The sequence below is a fragment of the Athalia rosae genome, chromosome 4, assembly GCF_917208135.1.
Source record: "Athalia rosae chromosome 4, iyAthRosa1.1, whole genome shotgun sequence".
In the NCBI taxonomy this organism is placed as follows: domain Eukaryota; kingdom Metazoa; phylum Arthropoda; class Insecta; order Hymenoptera; family Athaliidae; genus Athalia; species Athalia rosae.
Genome location: NC_064029.1, coordinates 17299441 through 17316814, shown reverse-complemented (window position 1 = coordinate 17316814; position 17374 = coordinate 17299441). Strand labels below are relative to the sequence as shown.

General features: G+C 36.3%; 2 protein-coding genes across 5 annotated transcripts in view; one reads left to right on the top strand and one right to left on the bottom strand.

The window, feature by feature from the left end:
• LOC105693815 (neural cell adhesion molecule 2) overlaps positions 1-8456 on the top strand; it is a 56443-nt gene extending 47987 nt beyond the window's left edge. For both annotated transcript variants that reach the window (XM_048654888.1, XM_012413999.3), the window contains exons 2-14: positions 948-1080; positions 2186-2394; positions 2555-2665; positions 2866-3081; positions 3325-3476; positions 3581-3725; positions 3824-3954; positions 4597-4756; positions 5009-5302; positions 5388-5696; positions 5868-6194; positions 6287-6477; positions 6614-8456. In XM_048654888.1, the coding sequence (XP_048510845.1) occupies positions 2265-2394; positions 2555-2665; positions 2866-3081; positions 3325-3476; positions 3581-3725; positions 3824-3954; positions 4597-4756; positions 5009-5302; positions 5388-5696; positions 5868-6194; positions 6287-6477; positions 6614-6883 (2436 nt within the window). In that variant the 5' untranslated portion in view covers positions 948-1080; positions 2186-2264 and the 3' untranslated portion in view covers positions 6884-8456. The remainder of the gene's footprint in view (positions 1-947; positions 1081-2185; positions 2395-2554; positions 2666-2865; positions 3082-3324; positions 3477-3580; positions 3726-3823; positions 3955-4596; positions 4757-5008; positions 5303-5387; positions 5697-5867; positions 6195-6286; positions 6478-6613) is intronic.
• Positions 6604-16912, bottom strand: LOC105693816 (DNA helicase MCM8-like). Of its 3 annotated transcripts, none has more exons than XM_048654889.1 (15): positions 13669-14977; positions 13421-13546; positions 13032-13264; positions 12604-12739; positions 12232-12488; positions 12010-12114; positions 11622-11780; positions 11177-11396; positions 10865-11028; positions 10557-10769; positions 10235-10362; positions 9851-10073; positions 9373-9528; positions 9013-9216; positions 6604-6860 (listed from the first exon to the last, which is right to left on the bottom strand). In XM_048654889.1, the coding sequence occupies exons 1-14, from the start codon at positions 13748-13750 to the stop codon at positions 9016-9018; spliced, it is 2403 nt and encodes an 800-aa protein (XP_048510846.1). In that variant the 5' UTR covers positions 13751-14977; the 3' UTR covers positions 6604-6860; positions 9013-9015. The 3 variants fall into 3 exon arrangements, with proteins under 3 accessions (XP_048510846.1, XP_048510847.1, XP_020712510.2); XM_048654890.1 differs by lacking the exon at positions 6604-6860 and adding an exon at positions 15010-16912 and having other exon boundaries at positions 8846-9216; positions 13669-13839; XM_020856851.2 differs by lacking the exon at positions 6604-6860 and having other exon boundaries at positions 8846-9216.
• Positions 16913-17374: the final 462 nt, after the last annotated feature.

Sequence of the window (17374 nt, the reverse complement as noted above, 5' to 3'; positions counted from 1 at the left end):
ATGCGATTGTACAAATTTTGACCCAACGTGTTTTTTCTATCGTTTTGATTTTTCTCTTCTTTCGTCTTTTCGTTTTCTTGCTCGTTCGTGTCCGATACATACCACGATCGGATTCCGGAAACGTATAAATTTTGAAGACGAATCGGGAGCTCATGCTTTTGGTGACACAATTTTCTCTGCATTAATAATCTTACGAAGGTACGAATGTGTGCAGAAACGCATCGATGGAACAATCGTAGAATGCAGTATGATATAAGATGAATGAATGTAAGTGTTAAATGACTGAATATTTAGAACAATGAAAAATAGCTTTATTCATAATTTCCACCCCCCTCGATGAAGTGCGGGAGCAGGTATACCCGTATAACCCTTTGTTCGAATAATTCTCTTCTAACTTTTTACTCGTGTATAACGAAGAACAATTGACCGTCCACTGCAGTATGTATGTATGTCTATCTACTTTGTAATACCCACTATTATATTTTCAACGCCTATATAGTATTCATTATTCATGGATGGCGTTGTGTCCCTCAGCACTTGATACCTACTTCGTAAGGATCGCTATTCGATGATAACTTTAATTCAGTCTTTCATACCGATTTCTGTGCGATAAGAAAGGCCAGAATACACGTAGGTAAACCCCAACTACGATATTCATTCCTTGGAACCACATCGCCGCATGAAAGTTATGCAAATATTTCAGCGAGGACCTCAGGAATTATACTGGAGAATTGTTGAATTTTTCAAAGTTGATATTCCCAGAATTATAACGCATATAATCCCCACAAGCTTACCGATTTCCAAGTGAATACGATCCAATAAAAATTCATTTCATTCAATGACCACAAGTGATCTCCTATGATGTTCCACTGTAGTAATAAGAATACCGCCGAATTCGTTCGTAAAAGTGGTTATTAACATTTCTGTTTTTCTCCTCTTATTTTCAGTACCGTTGTCTCAAATCGTGGCACTTGTTGGAAATCCGACGTACTTACCCTGCGATATATCGACGTCCCATGACGGAGACTCGGTATTACTCGTATTATGGTACCGCGAAGATCTTGGAACACCTGTGTATAGGTATGTACATTTATCTGGAAATTTATTGACGTAAAATGTGTCGTTCTTCAACACAAAGATTACATATATTATGTACTATTATTTATTATATTAAGATTACAAGGAACGCGTGCCATTCAATTAGAAGCCATCTCAAAATGTATGCTAAGTGATATCATGATGAGAAACGACGTTTGCCGGTTTGTCATATTGTTATTATTTCTTTATTATTGTTATCGTATAAGAGTGATTTTCTTCGTGATTATGGTTACGCTACTCCCATGAGTTTTTCATATTTATTTTTTTATTAATATCAGGCAATTAGTCGCTTCGTAGCCCTTGAATATAAATAATTAAATCAGTGTAGCATCTAAAGTGTTTCCTTGAAAGCAGAACGTAAAATTAATTCTTGGCATCGTTGAAACCAATGTTGATACAATTCAAATGTAACTTTATTTGAAGGAAAAAAAAAAAATTACGACGCCAAGTTAATTGATATGCGATAGGTATTCAGGTCCACTTTGTAATTCAGAATATTTTTACAACGTTCTTCGAGATTTTTTTTCTCTATCGTATATATAATGAAATAGATCTGACGAATTCCTCGTATATCGAACATGATGATGATGATTAAAAATCATGCATCGAAAGCATTTCTTTCTCAACACTATACCATTATCCACTGTATAACAAAACATATAAGTACAATCCTGGCGTACGTTACTTTTTATAAGGCGTATTACGCTGCTGTGGAATCCACAAGGAATGACCTCACTATATACGGTAATAACATAACAGTAAGCCGCTACAATTATAAAACTCACGGTTTTTAGCCGGCTTCATATGTAACCAGGTATTTAACGTAATCTAGACAGTATTCACGTGAGTAAATTCCTTTCCACTAGACGTGGATACTACCTGATTTTATATAATCAGATTACAGCGCATTGAAATAGATTTTTTTGGCGAGTTTTACGACCGATATAGTTATTTGATTGGGCGCTCGATTATATTACAAGGGATAAAATCGCTCGACAACCCTTGAAAAGGATTGCCACGTGTTTAGGTACCATCCATAGGACCCATTGAAAGAAAAGCTTCCCTACATTGTTTCGGATCGTTTCAGTGTCGATGCGAGAGATCGTGATTTTGAAATAGCTGAAAAATGGTCGGACGATGCAGTATTTTCGAACAGGGCAAATTTCATGCCCGATAGAAAACCAGCAGAGCTTGGAATCGATAATGTCAAAGAGGAGGACGCGGGCCTCTACAGATGCCGAGTCGACTTTCAAATTGGACAGACTCGAAACTCCAAAGTCAATCTGACGGTCATAGGTGAAGAATTATAAAACATAATTTCTATAATCTTATTGGAAATGAAAATTTGTACAAGTGAGACAATTGAGCACAGTTTCTTGATTTATGATGTGCAGATAATTTAATGAGCTATTTTTGAATTGATACATTCGTGACGCACGTAATTAATTTTTTATAGTCCCGCCACATAAAATTCAAATATTAGACGATGCTGGAGTTTTGCAAAATCCTTTCGTTGGACCATATTCTGAAGGAGAAACACTGCAGCTATTCTGCGATGTTTATGGTGGTTCGTATAACTTGTAACGACTTAAAGCTCGAATTGGAACGCCATACAATTCCGATTCTCTTCTTATAATAAAATTGTGAAATCCATGTATCACATCGCATATTATATCTTGATGTCTCAGTGAATGAAATGGTATTCCAATGAATAAAGTAAGTATCAATAATTCGACAAATTAACGATTTTCATAAACCATACTTTAGGTAAACCCACCCCATCGGTTGTGTGGTACCAAAATAATGAAATTAAAAGCAATCAAACTGAAAACCTGCACTATAATGATGGAGAAAAAAGAGTCAGAAGTGAAATAAAAATATCAAATTTACGACGTGGTGATGTAGGATCGCAAGTAACGTGTGTAGCAACAAATAATAACAAATCAATACCTCTTCAAGCATCTATACAAGTCGACATGAATTGTAAGTACGGAATACCACAAGCCTTGATCATCTCCAGAATGATAATTCCAATAATTCATAATTAAATATCATGAAGTGCGACTTGAAGATACTATTCATAACTTATCATCCGAAACTGTACCAAGGAATAATTCAGCTCTTACAAAGGACATATTTGAAAATTTTCGCCGAAAATACCTGCCCGCATCTTCTGAAATAATTATTGTACTTTCCATTCACCTAAAAATGTTTTCAACCCCTCAGTTGGTCCGTTAGACGTCAAAATAGTAGCTGCAAATCAACCATTATCTGCTGGAAGAAGGTACGATTTGATGTGCAAGACTTCGGGCTCTAGACCACAGGCAACGGTGACTTGGTGGCGCAATGGACAGCGTCTGGAGAGCTTCAAAGAATCCGTGAGCACCTTCTCCCAGCTTAAAATTAAAGATGAAGATGATGAAGCTTTGTTAAGCTTGTTGATTTCCTCTTTCACTTGAAATCGGATTATGATCATTTTCAGACGTCGAACGATGGAAATACAACAACCAGCATATTGTCCTTCATGGCAACAAAGGCAGATGCTGGTAAACATTTGTCATGCAGGGCTGAAAATCCAACAATTGGAAGTGGTCCAATAGAGGACGGATGGACGCTAGAGATAAGATGTGAGAAAAATTCATCTCACAATATATTCTACAATCTACCGATCTAAAAACTAAAAACTAACAATAAGCTAACACATCAAACTCCTTTGTTCAAACAGATGTTCCAGAGACACAAATCCAGCTTGGTGCCTCACTTAATCCAGGAGCCATACGAGAAGGTACGGACGTATACTTCGATTGCTTGATAAAGGCTGAGCCAGCAGTTTATAAGGTTGAATGGCGTCATCAGGTATGTTTTATAATACGTAGGTATAAAAAAAAAAATATGGAACTTTCAATAGTTCTCAATTATTGGACGTAAGTTGAGCCCTCAATATCAACATTAAGCGGTCTATCATCGCAATTTGTGATTTTTTCTTACTGAGTGGGTTTTTGACTTGGAAATAAATTTCATAATCAATAAATTATGGATTTTGGGAAAGAAATTCAGTGATCCAATAAAAAACACGTATATGTGCTAAATAATTGAGTCCTAAATTTTCCAATCAGGTGAAAAAAATTGAGTCTAACGTTAAGAAGCAATAGGTAACTGTTCAACGCAACTTCAAACATCGAATAGTCGTCAAACGGCTAGTTTGACGACAATTTACAAGGAAAGCTTTTTTGTAGAAAATTCAATTTCCTACAAAACAGGTCCTTAAGTTAATTTCGCTTACCGCGATGGTTTGGAAGATACGAGTTAAAAACCCGCTCAGTGAAAAAAAAATCACAAATTGCGATGATAGACCTCTTAATGTTAATATTCAGAGCTCAACTTATCAGAATAATTTTTCTTGTCATGCCAAAAGTACCTTTAGAAAGAAAAAATATTCGATATTTTTGGCCCAATCTAACAAACATTATTGAATATCCTATGAAACATTTATTACAGGGTAAGACTCTGCATCACAATGTGGGACTAGGAATCATAATTAGCAATCAAAGCTTGGTTCTGCAAGGTGTTGATAGAAAGAGTGCTGGCAACTATACTTGCGTTGCATACAATGGTGAAGGTGATGGAGAAAGTAGTCCATTTTACTTGAACGTAATGTGTGAGTATACATTCATACGTTAAAAAATGCATAGTTCAGTAGCGTGCCAGTAAATTCTATTGACCGTGAAATACTTTAGCTGGAAATCTTTTCAATCAGTCATGTACTAAGTGTAATATTAGGGAGTTCTCAATTATTAATTCATTACACATGTAGATATTTGAGAGTCTGGAATGCCAAACACTACACTTACCAAAGTTAATATTTAAGCATGTACTTTTAACAATGATTTAAATCTTTGTCTTATTTTAGTTGCCCCAACATGTGAACCAAATCAAACAAGGGTTCATGGTGTAGCTAAACAAGAGAAAGCAAATATATCATGTCAAGTGGATGCAAATCCCCCTGAAGTTCAATTTCGTTGGACCTTCAATAATTCTGCAGAGAGCATTGATGTCGCTGCAGGACATATTGCTAGAGCAGGAACTCTATCAATCGTATCCTACACTCCAATGACTGAACTTGATTACGGAACACTTTTATGCTGGGCTACTAATCATGTGGGAAGTCAACGAGTTCCTTGCGTCTACCACATCATTGCAGCAGGTGAGTTTTCCTCACATTTGTAGCAATAACAAGGACTTATTTCAAATCAAGAAGTTTTCTTCATGTTAATATTTTCTGATTTTAGGACGCCCTGATATGGTACATAACTGCACTACGTCCAATACTTCAACAAATTCATTCTCCGTACGTTGTACCGAAGGCTTCAATGGAGGCCTGCAACAATCTTTTCTTCTCGAAGTACGCGAAAGTAACAGTCAGGACTTACATGCCAATCTATCATCTCCTGTTCCAAGATTCAGTGTAACTGATTTAGAGTCAGGAGCCCTCTACCAAGCATGCATATATGCTTACAATGACAAGGGACGAAGTGAAGCGATGGTGGTTCAAGCCGGTACATTGAGATTGCCTGAAAAACAGCTTACATCTGAATCAGGTGTGTATCCAGTAGCATTACTCTAATCGAATCAAATACAAAATCTAGATTGAAACAAGTAAAAAAAATTAGATGGATGAAATGAGCACTTTGGTGTATATTTTATGAGGCATCAGTTATCACAGGGATTAGTTATTGATTAGTATTTTGTTTCTTGATATTTGTTTACAGATAGGCCACAGCAACATATAAAGTTAACACCAATGCTGAGCGTGATGATTGGAGTAGTGGCAGCATTAGTTATTGTCGCAATAGTCGTGATGATTGTTCTACGCATTCAACACTCGACTGTAGAAAATGATGGGAAGTCACATACTGAGGTGTACGCCAAAGCCAATAAATCAGTTTCCATTCAACGTGAGCTGAGACTGAGAGATGGAAACAGTTTGCTGACAGATGAAAAACACAGCGGAAGCCCATTTAGAAAGCTCGACTCAGCGGGAGAGTTTTGTGACAGTGATGACAAAAATCCAGACATCATACCTCAACAAATTAGCGGTAAGCACATAACGTGCCATTACAATTTTTTAACAACTTATTGTTAGTACTTATTACAGTACGTCAGTTTCTCTCATTTTTGCCCAATCAAGGTGACGAACCATCAGATTATTTACGAAAAAGACGACTTATATCAACGATAGAAACATCGCCATCGCGGAATTTATTGGACCACCCTGCTGTAGTTGCAATTAGCGGACAAAGTAATTATGTGGGATACTGCACGATACGTAATGGAATGCCACTTCATGATCTATCAAATTTGACGGCAAAACATAAAACTGTAAGTATCATGAGTGATTAATGTGTACCTCGGTACCTGACTTTGAACGATTGGCACAGAATTCACATAAATAGAATTAGAGTACCTCGACCATTTGTGTAGATATTGACGATGGCTCTATCAACTTTTTCTCTAGTTCCAGCCGATCGTGAGCGAAGTTTATGGCAGCGGTGTTTGTACACTGCCCAGACAATACTGGCCAAATGCCGAAGGTGTTCAGTCAATGACAATGAGCCCGCCGGTTCTTTATACTGGTCTGGGAATGGTAAGTCATGCTACTCCTAGTACTGTTCTCCTACCAAAGGATGCAGAACCCCGAGCTCCTGCCCAATGTTGTCTCCAATCACAACAAGAAGCAATAACGAGTACGCCGTTGGTGTTATCTAAAAGAGAAAGTTCTGTGTGATACATAGTCCCAAGGAAAAAACAAAAGTCGACACAAAAGTGAACTCTGTTGAACATTAATACCAATGTAATGTGTAATAACATTTGTATTAAAACAAGCCTCATTTATTTCAGTGAATTATTTTCATCCAGTACCATAATTATATTAAAATCTATGTTGAATCAAGTGCCCTTTTGTATTGAAGGAAACTTAAAAAGCTATATTTGACGTAAGTATAAGAACAGTTGTACGTAAACCAACATGCAAATGAAATCCGCGTACAATTTCATGTTTTGTAAATACATTGATGTGGAAATATTTTATACCGATCACTAGTGCAATACATATTTATCTCGGCTCAACCACATCTACAAATCAATAGCATAATACATCGATGAGTCTGTTCGACTACATCTGAGAGAACTCAACACAAAATCTGATATTTCCAAGGTTGAATCTAACCAGATCCGATCGTAACAAATCTTCAAAGTGCATGAGATATTTTTCTAAATAGAAAAAGGCCCAGTTATTAGTTCATAGAAATCTAAAGGAGTCATCTTTTGTGTATCTAATTCTGCGCATTCGAATTGATAATTGATAAGCAAGACTGGAATTATGTGAAGCAGAAAGAGTATAAAAATTATATTAGTTTTACAAAGTGATTCTGCTTTCGTCATCTGAAAATCCCTGGAATTTTCTGGCATAAATACTGATAGTCCCATGGTTGATTTTGATATTGAAAGACGTCTATCAACCTTACTCATATTTAGCTAATGTAGCACAAGACACAAATGCACGATGTCAATCTGGTAAACTTACTGTTTGTCAAATTGACTGCCCTTATATGATAAATGAATGTCAAACAAAGAACCATATTTCTCTCCAAGTTCTATTTGCTAAAGAAATAATGGTTATTGATGGCATAAATCAATCACATTGAGTTTGACTAGTTGTTCAATGTATCATCTGACAAGCTATGAAGAGGAAATCATGACTCAAATTGTATCAATGTTTCTGAATTAACAACGATTCCCATTAATCCATCAAAGGTTCATCGAGCAAATTGCTAATAGGAATGTGAATTGTAAAAATTATAAGAAAGACACTGCTGAGTGCGCGAGTGTTAAGTCACGGACCGCCTATAAAATAAGATTTTGAAAAATTAACTATACTGTACAGTTTAAATTACATGTCGCATTGAAAATGTGACTCCTCAGATTTTGTGATGCATTATTGTTGTAGGGAATGACACATGTGGTTTGAAAGCATAGCTTCAAAGAGCTATAATGCTTGATAAATCTATAATTGCAGTAAAAATCAAAGTGTCAAAGATGCATGAGTCCTCAAAAAGGAATACAATCTCCAACACTATGTCTACGGTATATATATACATATAAATTGTATTATTTCACCGTATATTAGAGAAGCGCATGTAAGTATTCTTGAAATTGAAAAAAAAAAAATATATATATACAAAATGTGAGTGAATGTTTGTAATTTTTCTATGTCACCAAAAATTTCATCGGTGGCCGTATGTCGTAATGACAATTAGTTTCTTTTCCTATCTCTTTGCTGTTAATAAAATAACGAGGTAATTAAGCGTTAAACTTCAACTTGAGGTCGTAATTGATAAATATTATACAATAAGCAGTGTACAAAGTCTACAATAATATAACATATCTATAGTACTGAGGAGAGGGGTGTGACACGATGGAATTTTCTTAAAACATCAATTATGTATGATAGAAAGTCTTGTCACTTTCGATGAAGATTAATAAAAGCAGCAACAATAAAATGATCTGAATTCATACACCATCTTCCGTGGTTCCCAAATGAGAATGTACCAGAAATTGAGAATGTAAAAGCAGCCAGTCATTTTAGATTCTTTCACATTTTCTTTACTGTATAGAACGATAAAGCAAGAGAAACTATAAGTTATTCATGTGATCTGAATTACATTCATAGTATTTTGCACGCAGCATGTTTTTTGTAAAATGCGCATTTATTGCGATAAATCATTATGAAAATATAAATTAGTACTGTACAATTATTTTAGCTTATAACACATAGGTGTGATATACATGAAAGAATTAACTATGATCGAAGAGTTTATCTCTGAATTTTATGATATGATCGTATGGTATGCTCACCAATCACTTGTTTCCAACATAAGAATACATGTGTGGTCCTTTCTTTAAGATAACACCATTTTCATTTAGTTTTGAGATTAATGCACTGAAATCATCAATCACCACACTTTCCCTTCTGGCAAGCATTTTCATTTCGGTTATTGTAAAAACTGGTTCCCCTTTGGAAGATGCTTCGTTTGCCAATATATCTACGAATGCTTTGACCTACAAAAGCAAAGCCATTTTTGAGCTAGGGTAATTCCAATATGAGACCTTGGAAATTTCAGGATTTCTATCCATACAATTAAAAACCAAATTTATTCCACACAGAATATTGCATGCAGAGTTATGTTTAAGTTTCATATCACCAAATTAGCCTACCTTCTTTGCAGTTATTTTGCCAGAGCTAGACAATATGGAGCGGTCAAGTACAATGTCTTTAATGGCAACATCTGCCATGCTGTACTCTACTATTTCCAAAACTTCTACAGCATCTGCATGTGTAGCTTCTTCTCGTAACTCCAACTTTGCTCTAGCCTGAAGTACAAATTAAATTCACGTGTTAATATGGCTTGAACAAAATTGGAAAAGTATCACGCTTTATTTTTCGAAATTAGCCATTATTATAGAATATAATGATCTTGGTGATATATCTATATCAAAACAGCCTAGAGTATGTCAGGTAGCCAAATTCATGGACCTACATCAAAATACTGTATTTTTTTGGGATAAAATGGAAGGCCGTTTACCCACCATAAAACTCAAATCAGGTTTACTTAGAATTGGCATTGAAAGACATGTAAAATCTATAAAACTATGCACATCAACAAAACTAACAGATTCAGAAGAAGAGGTCTACCTCGGTTAGACGTATTAGAGCTTCTAGTTGTCTTGGAGTCATGGGCGTTACTTTTTCCTTGTCATTCCTTGCTCGACGTTCCAAGTAAAAATTCTGTAATATTTCTGCTGCAGCTGGTGTTATTCTTGGTTTAACATATTCTTTAGCATATAAAATGTATTTGCGAAGAAGCTGATGTGGTAGAAGATCAATACCTTCGCTTGGATGGAGATGTAAGTTCTCCCTGTATTGAAATATTTTTTTAGGACTTACAAAGAAGTTTAAACTCAATCCAACGATGGGTGGACGAATATCACCATTGATTGAATGCAAAGTTTGGCCACATGCAAATTGCAATTTTCAAAAAGTCGATTTATACAAGGTTGTTAGTTAATGACAACTTACCGTAAAGTATTTACAGTTAGCAGTGATTGATCGGATGAATGAATGTCACGTCCTCTTGCTCCACTTAAGTGACTGCTTTTGCCTGCATGTACTGCCATAACATGCTCAGAAAGCATGTCATCCATCTGCTGTTTGGAACCAAAAATAATTGCATATGACCTAAGAACACTAATTAGAGATTAAAATTGGTATATCCGAGTTTCTCTTGTCACCTTTGATTTCATCCATACATTGCTTCTCTGGATATCTTTCATTCAGTTCTTAGTTACTTGTCTTATCATCATACACACAGAAATTGCCCTCAAAGTCATCGAGTACTTACCTCATTGGGCTGATCCACTAGTATAAATATTAAGTCAAAACGTGAAAGTAAAGGCTGATTCATGTTCAAATTTTCAAGTATAGTTTTCGATTTTTTATAGCGACCATCTGCTGGATTTGCAGCTGCCAAAATAGATGTCCGAGCAGGTAAGCAGCATATCATTCCTGACTTGGCTAAACTCACGCTTTGTTGTTCCATTGCTTCAAGTAATGCCTAAGTTATGAAGTTTATCATCAATAATGGATTTTCGAAAATGTACAACACGCAAATATATATATCCATGCGAACAAGAAAACGGTCTATGTTACCTGGTGTTGTGTTGACATTTTGTCAAATTCATCGATACAACAACAGCCTTTGTCAGCTAAAACTAGAGCACCAGGTTCAAGAACACATTCACCAGTGCTTTTATCCTTTGCTAGTGTTACAGTCAATCCAGTTGAGGTGCTCGAAGTACCACATACGTAAACACCTGTAGAGATAGGCATAGGATACTGAGTTATTGAGCGAGTAATTTTGATCAAGCTATCAATCATTATAATACTGAATGCTGAAAAAGTGAGTACATCTCCATGTTACCTGCAATACCACTGAACAAGATTTTTCTGAGAAGCAGTTACCTTTAGATGCAACACGAGCGCAGGCTTGCAAGAGCTGAGATTTTCCAAGACCTGGATCACCAACAAGTAGTACATGTATATCATCGCGCAAGCTGCCAGACTTTGGGGTGCCACCAAATAAACTCAGAATAAGGCCCATTTTTAAATATTCATGACCATATATACTTGGACACAGTGAATGAACTAACAATTTCAATGTATTTGGATCCCGGTACACTTCCTGGAACGAAATTTATATCTGAGCAGATACTACATGATGTGGATCCACCAATCACAAACTTATAGAATCATGATATAGATACTCGGTTTTCAATAACCGGCATCAGCAATTTTTATCATTTATGTGGAAGAATCTGAAGGAGCATTGGCAAGCAAAGATGAAAAAAATAGTAGAAATTCCTATCCGATTTTGAGAGGCATAATCTTGATTTGGTGAAATACACACCTGTATTGCTTCGTAATCTGTGGCAGTCATTTCTAGATCAGCGGCTCTTTTATTTTGAGACTGATATTTATTATTTAATATATAAACAGCTTCCATGTATAAGGAGAAAAGGTTTGATGTAGAATCACCTTTTGATGAATTCTTTTCAGTCCCCCTTACCTAGAGTGGTGAATTATGCAGCAAAAATAAATATTTATAGATACTAGAATGCAGATGTCTATTGAGACTATCATGCATCAGCAGAACACTCTTACGGCACACATACTGCATTATGGTAAGAACTGGTTGATTATTAACTTAAGAAGTATTCATAAGAAGAGCACATAGCATGTTTATTTTTCCAAGTTTTGTACAACAGAGGTGCTTTATAGTTGAACTGAAGGCTCACCTTGATTATTCCAGTAACAGTAATGTCATCACCTGGCATACATGTATGGACTAAATCTGCTAATAGCTCTATCTCAATATCACGAGGTGTCCTTCCTTTGTCATCCTAAAGCAATTTAATACTATTCATTCGTGTTCTGTTTCCGAGTAAATAGTGTCAATGCAGCAATGTTTTGAAAATGGACATGAAAACCAGCTACAACAAACAGTTGACAATATTCACCAGCTCATCGCCAAAATGTTCCTGTAACTTTATCACTTGGAACGTCATTGTTTTTGTGCGTAGGGAACCCAAGACCGGTCGAAATTTTCTTCCATTATTACAAGCAATACACTTTGTGGGTGTTGTATATATGCCATCAACTTGTCTCACAACTACATTACCAAGAGCACACGACATACAAGAGAACTCAATCCACTGTGCAATGTGTTTTATGCCTCCTACTCTCATGATACATCCTCTGATAGATATCAGTTTACCTAATCATCAGAATTTATATAAACCGTTTTGCACTGCTTACCAGTAGTATGTTATATTACAAGTGTTACCCAATAATGGGATCTGCTTCAAATCACTAGAAACATTTAAACTCACCATATGTATTCATCTTCAGATCTCTTAAAGGAAGCACTGGCCCATGATTGAATACGCGTGCTACAGCTTTAGGTAAGTTTGCTGAAACATCTGCATCACTCACTCCCTCAATTTCTTTACACATGTCGATCATTGTCTGAAACATATGTGGCATTCAGTGAAATTCATTTATACCTACAAGTTTTGCCTTAAAGAAAAATTTTCATAAAAGTAAAATCAAAATTCAATCCAAAGACGTTTGGAAGTGAAAAAAGAAGTAGGAGTCTATATTGGTATAAGTCCTACCAGGAATGACAGGCTGTGGATTGAAATATTATTCTGGCCTCATTTCTGAGTTGGAATAGATAACAAAGCACTTAAACCACCTGCTTCATATGATGATATTTTGCAATGAGTAATGTTGAAATGCAATCTAATAATTCTATTACCTGATTTATTGCAATGCCAAGACAATTTAGCGTATGCCTTGGATTGTTTGTGAGATCTTCTTTAAAAGTTTGCCATTGACTTAGGAATAAATCATCTTTGTACAAAGTCTTAAGATCAACATTGTAGGCTTTATTCTGCTTTAATTGCAATAAAGGAAATAGTTCTGGATGAGAAGTCACATATCTCTCCATAGTTTGAATTTTTTTTTCTGTTAAGAATCCTTTTCTATACTCTGAAATTAGAAGCATGAATTGTAATGGTATCTACCAAGCATAGATGTGCTAAAGTAATTCTCATCTGGCAGTATTTACTGCAGCTCTTAGATATTCGGCTATAATGAATGGATGCCCCTGAAGCTAGATAACTGTATGTATCAAAGCTGCTTTACCTTCATCATTAAAGTACATGTCCCAATCATTATATGGAGAGTGCTTATTCTTATAAAATGTGGGGTTGTTTCGACTAGGATTCGAACTACTTGATGGAGTTTTTTTCTTACTCGCTGATGAAGTACCTATCAAATAAACATTCAAGCAAATTGTGAATATAAGGAAGTAAATTCATTGTCAGGCATCATGAAGGGCCGTCACATCATCTTCGAATTTGTCAGAAGCACACCACATCAGCAACACGTACCTCCTGAAGTATGAGCTTCAACGTCAGAAGTTCTTTTCCGCTTTCCTTTGCCTCTGTACCAATTTCTACCACGGTAACTCATTTTTCAGGTGAACAATAACTATCAAATGTGATTCAGTTTACTGATATCCAGAATCAACGATGAAATGATGAAACATAGTATTTTAGAACCTAAAATGTGGGCATAAAAGGTTGGTGTTGACCAGGTGGAGTACTGAGCTAATGAGTTTAAAAGTCTAGTAGGTATAAGTCTGGGCTAGTTTGAGGAAAGTAGAGGAGAAATCATGGAAAAATGAGGCCAAAAATTAAGCCAAATTAACCGGAATCCGCCATATCCAGACTCACAGAAATCAATTAAGCGGGCTATTCGAAAAGTAGATTTAAACAAGAAATCCTCTCGTTTAAATATACTTTGGACATACATTCTTTAATCAACGTTTGTCCCAAAGAAGACATGTTTTCCAAGCTTTGATTCAGGGCATACGAATCTCTGTAGAAATCGCTGTAAAATGTTGAAAATGGCAATGGAATTTCTTATGAACAACGCAGGTCATGTAGTTCAATATGATAAGAACAATAGGATTTTATGCTAATTTTTTATCATTCTATTATTGCTTATGAATTTTTTTCAAACTCATTAAAGGAATTATTCATATTTGAAAGCTGCCGCTGAATGCTAGAGCGCTAATTGGACCTGAGAAACAAGCGATCGGCGATCACACGATCGTCACTTCTCCTGGAGTCAAGGCGGAACGGCAGCATCAACGTCGGGCTCTCATTATTAATCAAGTTTTATTGCTGAAAGATTGTGCTACAGAGGCTAAATTGTTGCTAATTATCGGCCTACAGCTATTATTATCGAATGGGGAAAAGTGCGAGCTCGCTGGCAACTTTTGAGTAAGTAAAAATATCATATGCGTATCATTGCTGTAAGTCGATCCTATCGCGTAGTGGATATCAATCTCGTGCATCATATTTTGGATGCATTCGAAAATAAAATCTCTCTACTTGTTTGTACATTGCATCGGAGTATTGGGGTATATCTTAATTATGACGAATAAAGAAGTATGGTATTCAAATATTAATGCGTGCAGTATGGCAGAGATGCATGTTGATCGGTTGCTAGGCAACCTCAGAACAAATGAAGATCGCGCGATAGTCCTCCTGGGCCAAGGCGGAACGGCAGCATCAACGTAGGCCTCTCATTATTATTTAAGTTTTATTGTTGAAATATTGCGCTACAGAGGCTAAATTGTTGCTAATTATCGGCCTACAGCTATTATCATTGAATGGGGAAAAGAACGAGCTATTGGCGACGATTAAGTAAGTTGAAAATCTCACATGCGTATTCGTGCTGTGCTTCAGTGCCATGCGTGTAAACCCCAAGCCTGTTGGCTAAAAGAATCGCGTCGTGAATATCCATTCTTGTGTATCATATTTGAGTTAAATTCCGGATTAAAAGTCTTTCATCCGTCTACACGTTACATCGGAGTAATGGGGTATGTCTCATAGAGCTTATGGGGTATCGAGAAATATGAGATTCGAATATTAAATTTCTGAAAAATGAAACAGATTACTTTAGATGGCGCTGCTAGGGAGTGATGAGTTATCGCGCCACAAAAGGCGGTCTGGAGCGGTTTGAACACTTGTTGAAAACAACTGGAACTCGTGTCTCCGTCTTTTCTTACATATTTATTGTTGAAGTTGTTTGCTGTTATTATCGAATCTTAGGAAGTGTTAGGACCGAGCTATCATTATGAAAGTTTTTGTAGCGAATCATGCCTTCCAATATTCTCAGGTCTGTTTTAATGAATCCACTGTTTTGTTCACTTGCAGCACGAATATACTGAATCATAATGAACTGCATTATATTCCTAAAAATCCGTGTATATTACCCGGCGCACTACGATAACAGACTCGACAATGAAGGATCAGTAGACCAGTAACGAAAGGACATAGGACGTGGACTTCGCTGTATCGGTATTGTGATAGTGGTAAGTAGATATCACTTACTTTTCACTGATTCAGTTGATTACGTCAGTCAGTCAATATTGATTCTATATAATTGAGAGCTATTCATGAACATCAAAAGCTGACAATAGTTGGAGTAACATAAAAATGTAGTCAACCAGATTTCTCAAAATTTGCAGATGGTGTGTGGTGTAGTGTGGTGTGCGGGGATATGATTGTTGAGACTTGAGTGCTAAAAGGATGTGTGCATAAGAGTCAAGGAAGCAGATGAAGAAAGGATAGAACCTGATGAAGAGCAGCTATGTGATGCAGTGAATCCAGAAGAAGAAAATCAACTTTGGCAGAGTCTGTGAGTCGCATGCTTTGATGTTGCTGTCTAACTTTCCTCAATCTTTTCTATCGCGTGGCATGGTGGTACCAATGTTTGTCATTGTATAACTTGATGTATCTATTTGAATTCTCAAAATAATCTATCAATTCGTTTGGAACTATAAGTTCAATGTGTTTGAGCTGCTTTTGCTTGTCTTAAATCATTGAGTAAAAACGTTGATCCAGTCAACATATTATTATATCATATCCGGCATAGCTTTTTTATGAACATCATTCTCAAAATTAACTACCTGAAACTTTGGATAGGATGTATTAACCCGTTCTTCCCCTACAGCTAAACTTAACAAAGTAAGTTCCGAACCACGTTGTATGATTGATGAGTATAGAGTGATTGTGTTGGTGAGAATGCAAGTCGAATTAAATATAGGTGGATTAGGTAGGAGTGGGTAGGCCGGTTGTTGTATGTGGGCTGAGCTGTATGTTTATCATTAATGATAAAAACCCAGTGTTGAGACTGATTTGGGAACATCAAGCTCAACTTTGTGGTTCGATCGATCGTTCGTTATTTTGGGAGTATATTAGAATGAGGGTAGGAAGGATTCGCGATCGGATAAGTAGGTAGTTTCTAAGCGGGTTTCTCGTTTCGTTTCACAGCGTCCTACAATCGCAGATATTTGGCTAAAAATTTTCTGATTTATAACATTTGTTCCCAATTGATGTCAGCATCATTCTCTTCTTCAGTCTTGAAAATTATGAAACTCACATAATTATCTTATTAACAAACTTAGATTCTTGCTCTACTCACTTAGAATATAGAATACTCAAAGATAAAAAATAAAGCCAAGCGATTGTTTGACTGGGCAACATGCTCCCTCTTGACTCTGTGCTAACGTGGAGCATGGAGTTGAGGAGGGATGCTGCGCCTGAAGACGTCGCGTCGAAGAGGATCGCCGACCGCCATGCCACCAAATCTCTTTGCTTACAATTTTTTCTCTTCCCTTTTCTTTGATCTATCATTAAATTACTGCATAGCGCTTTTTTTCTTTTCATGCATGGGTGTGATTAGTTGAGAGTCTCGCAGCTAGCTTCTGATTAGAGCTCGGACTCGAAACTTTGCATTCTGTTTCATCACATACTAAAATTACATTGCTGAATGTTTCAGGTCTTCCAGTGAAAGGATTTAGCCTACCAGAAATCTCGAATTAGAAAATTCTTGAGTCAATCAATATCAAACTAATTGTAAACCTCGGATCAGTGTTACCATTGACATGTGACAATCAGTATCATAACAAGATTGTTGACAGACATTTGTGCGTTATGTTTCTTCATAAATAGTATGATTTTTCAAGGGAGAATTTTTTTTTACACCCTTTGACTATGAAAAGTTATGGCTCTTCTTCGGTCT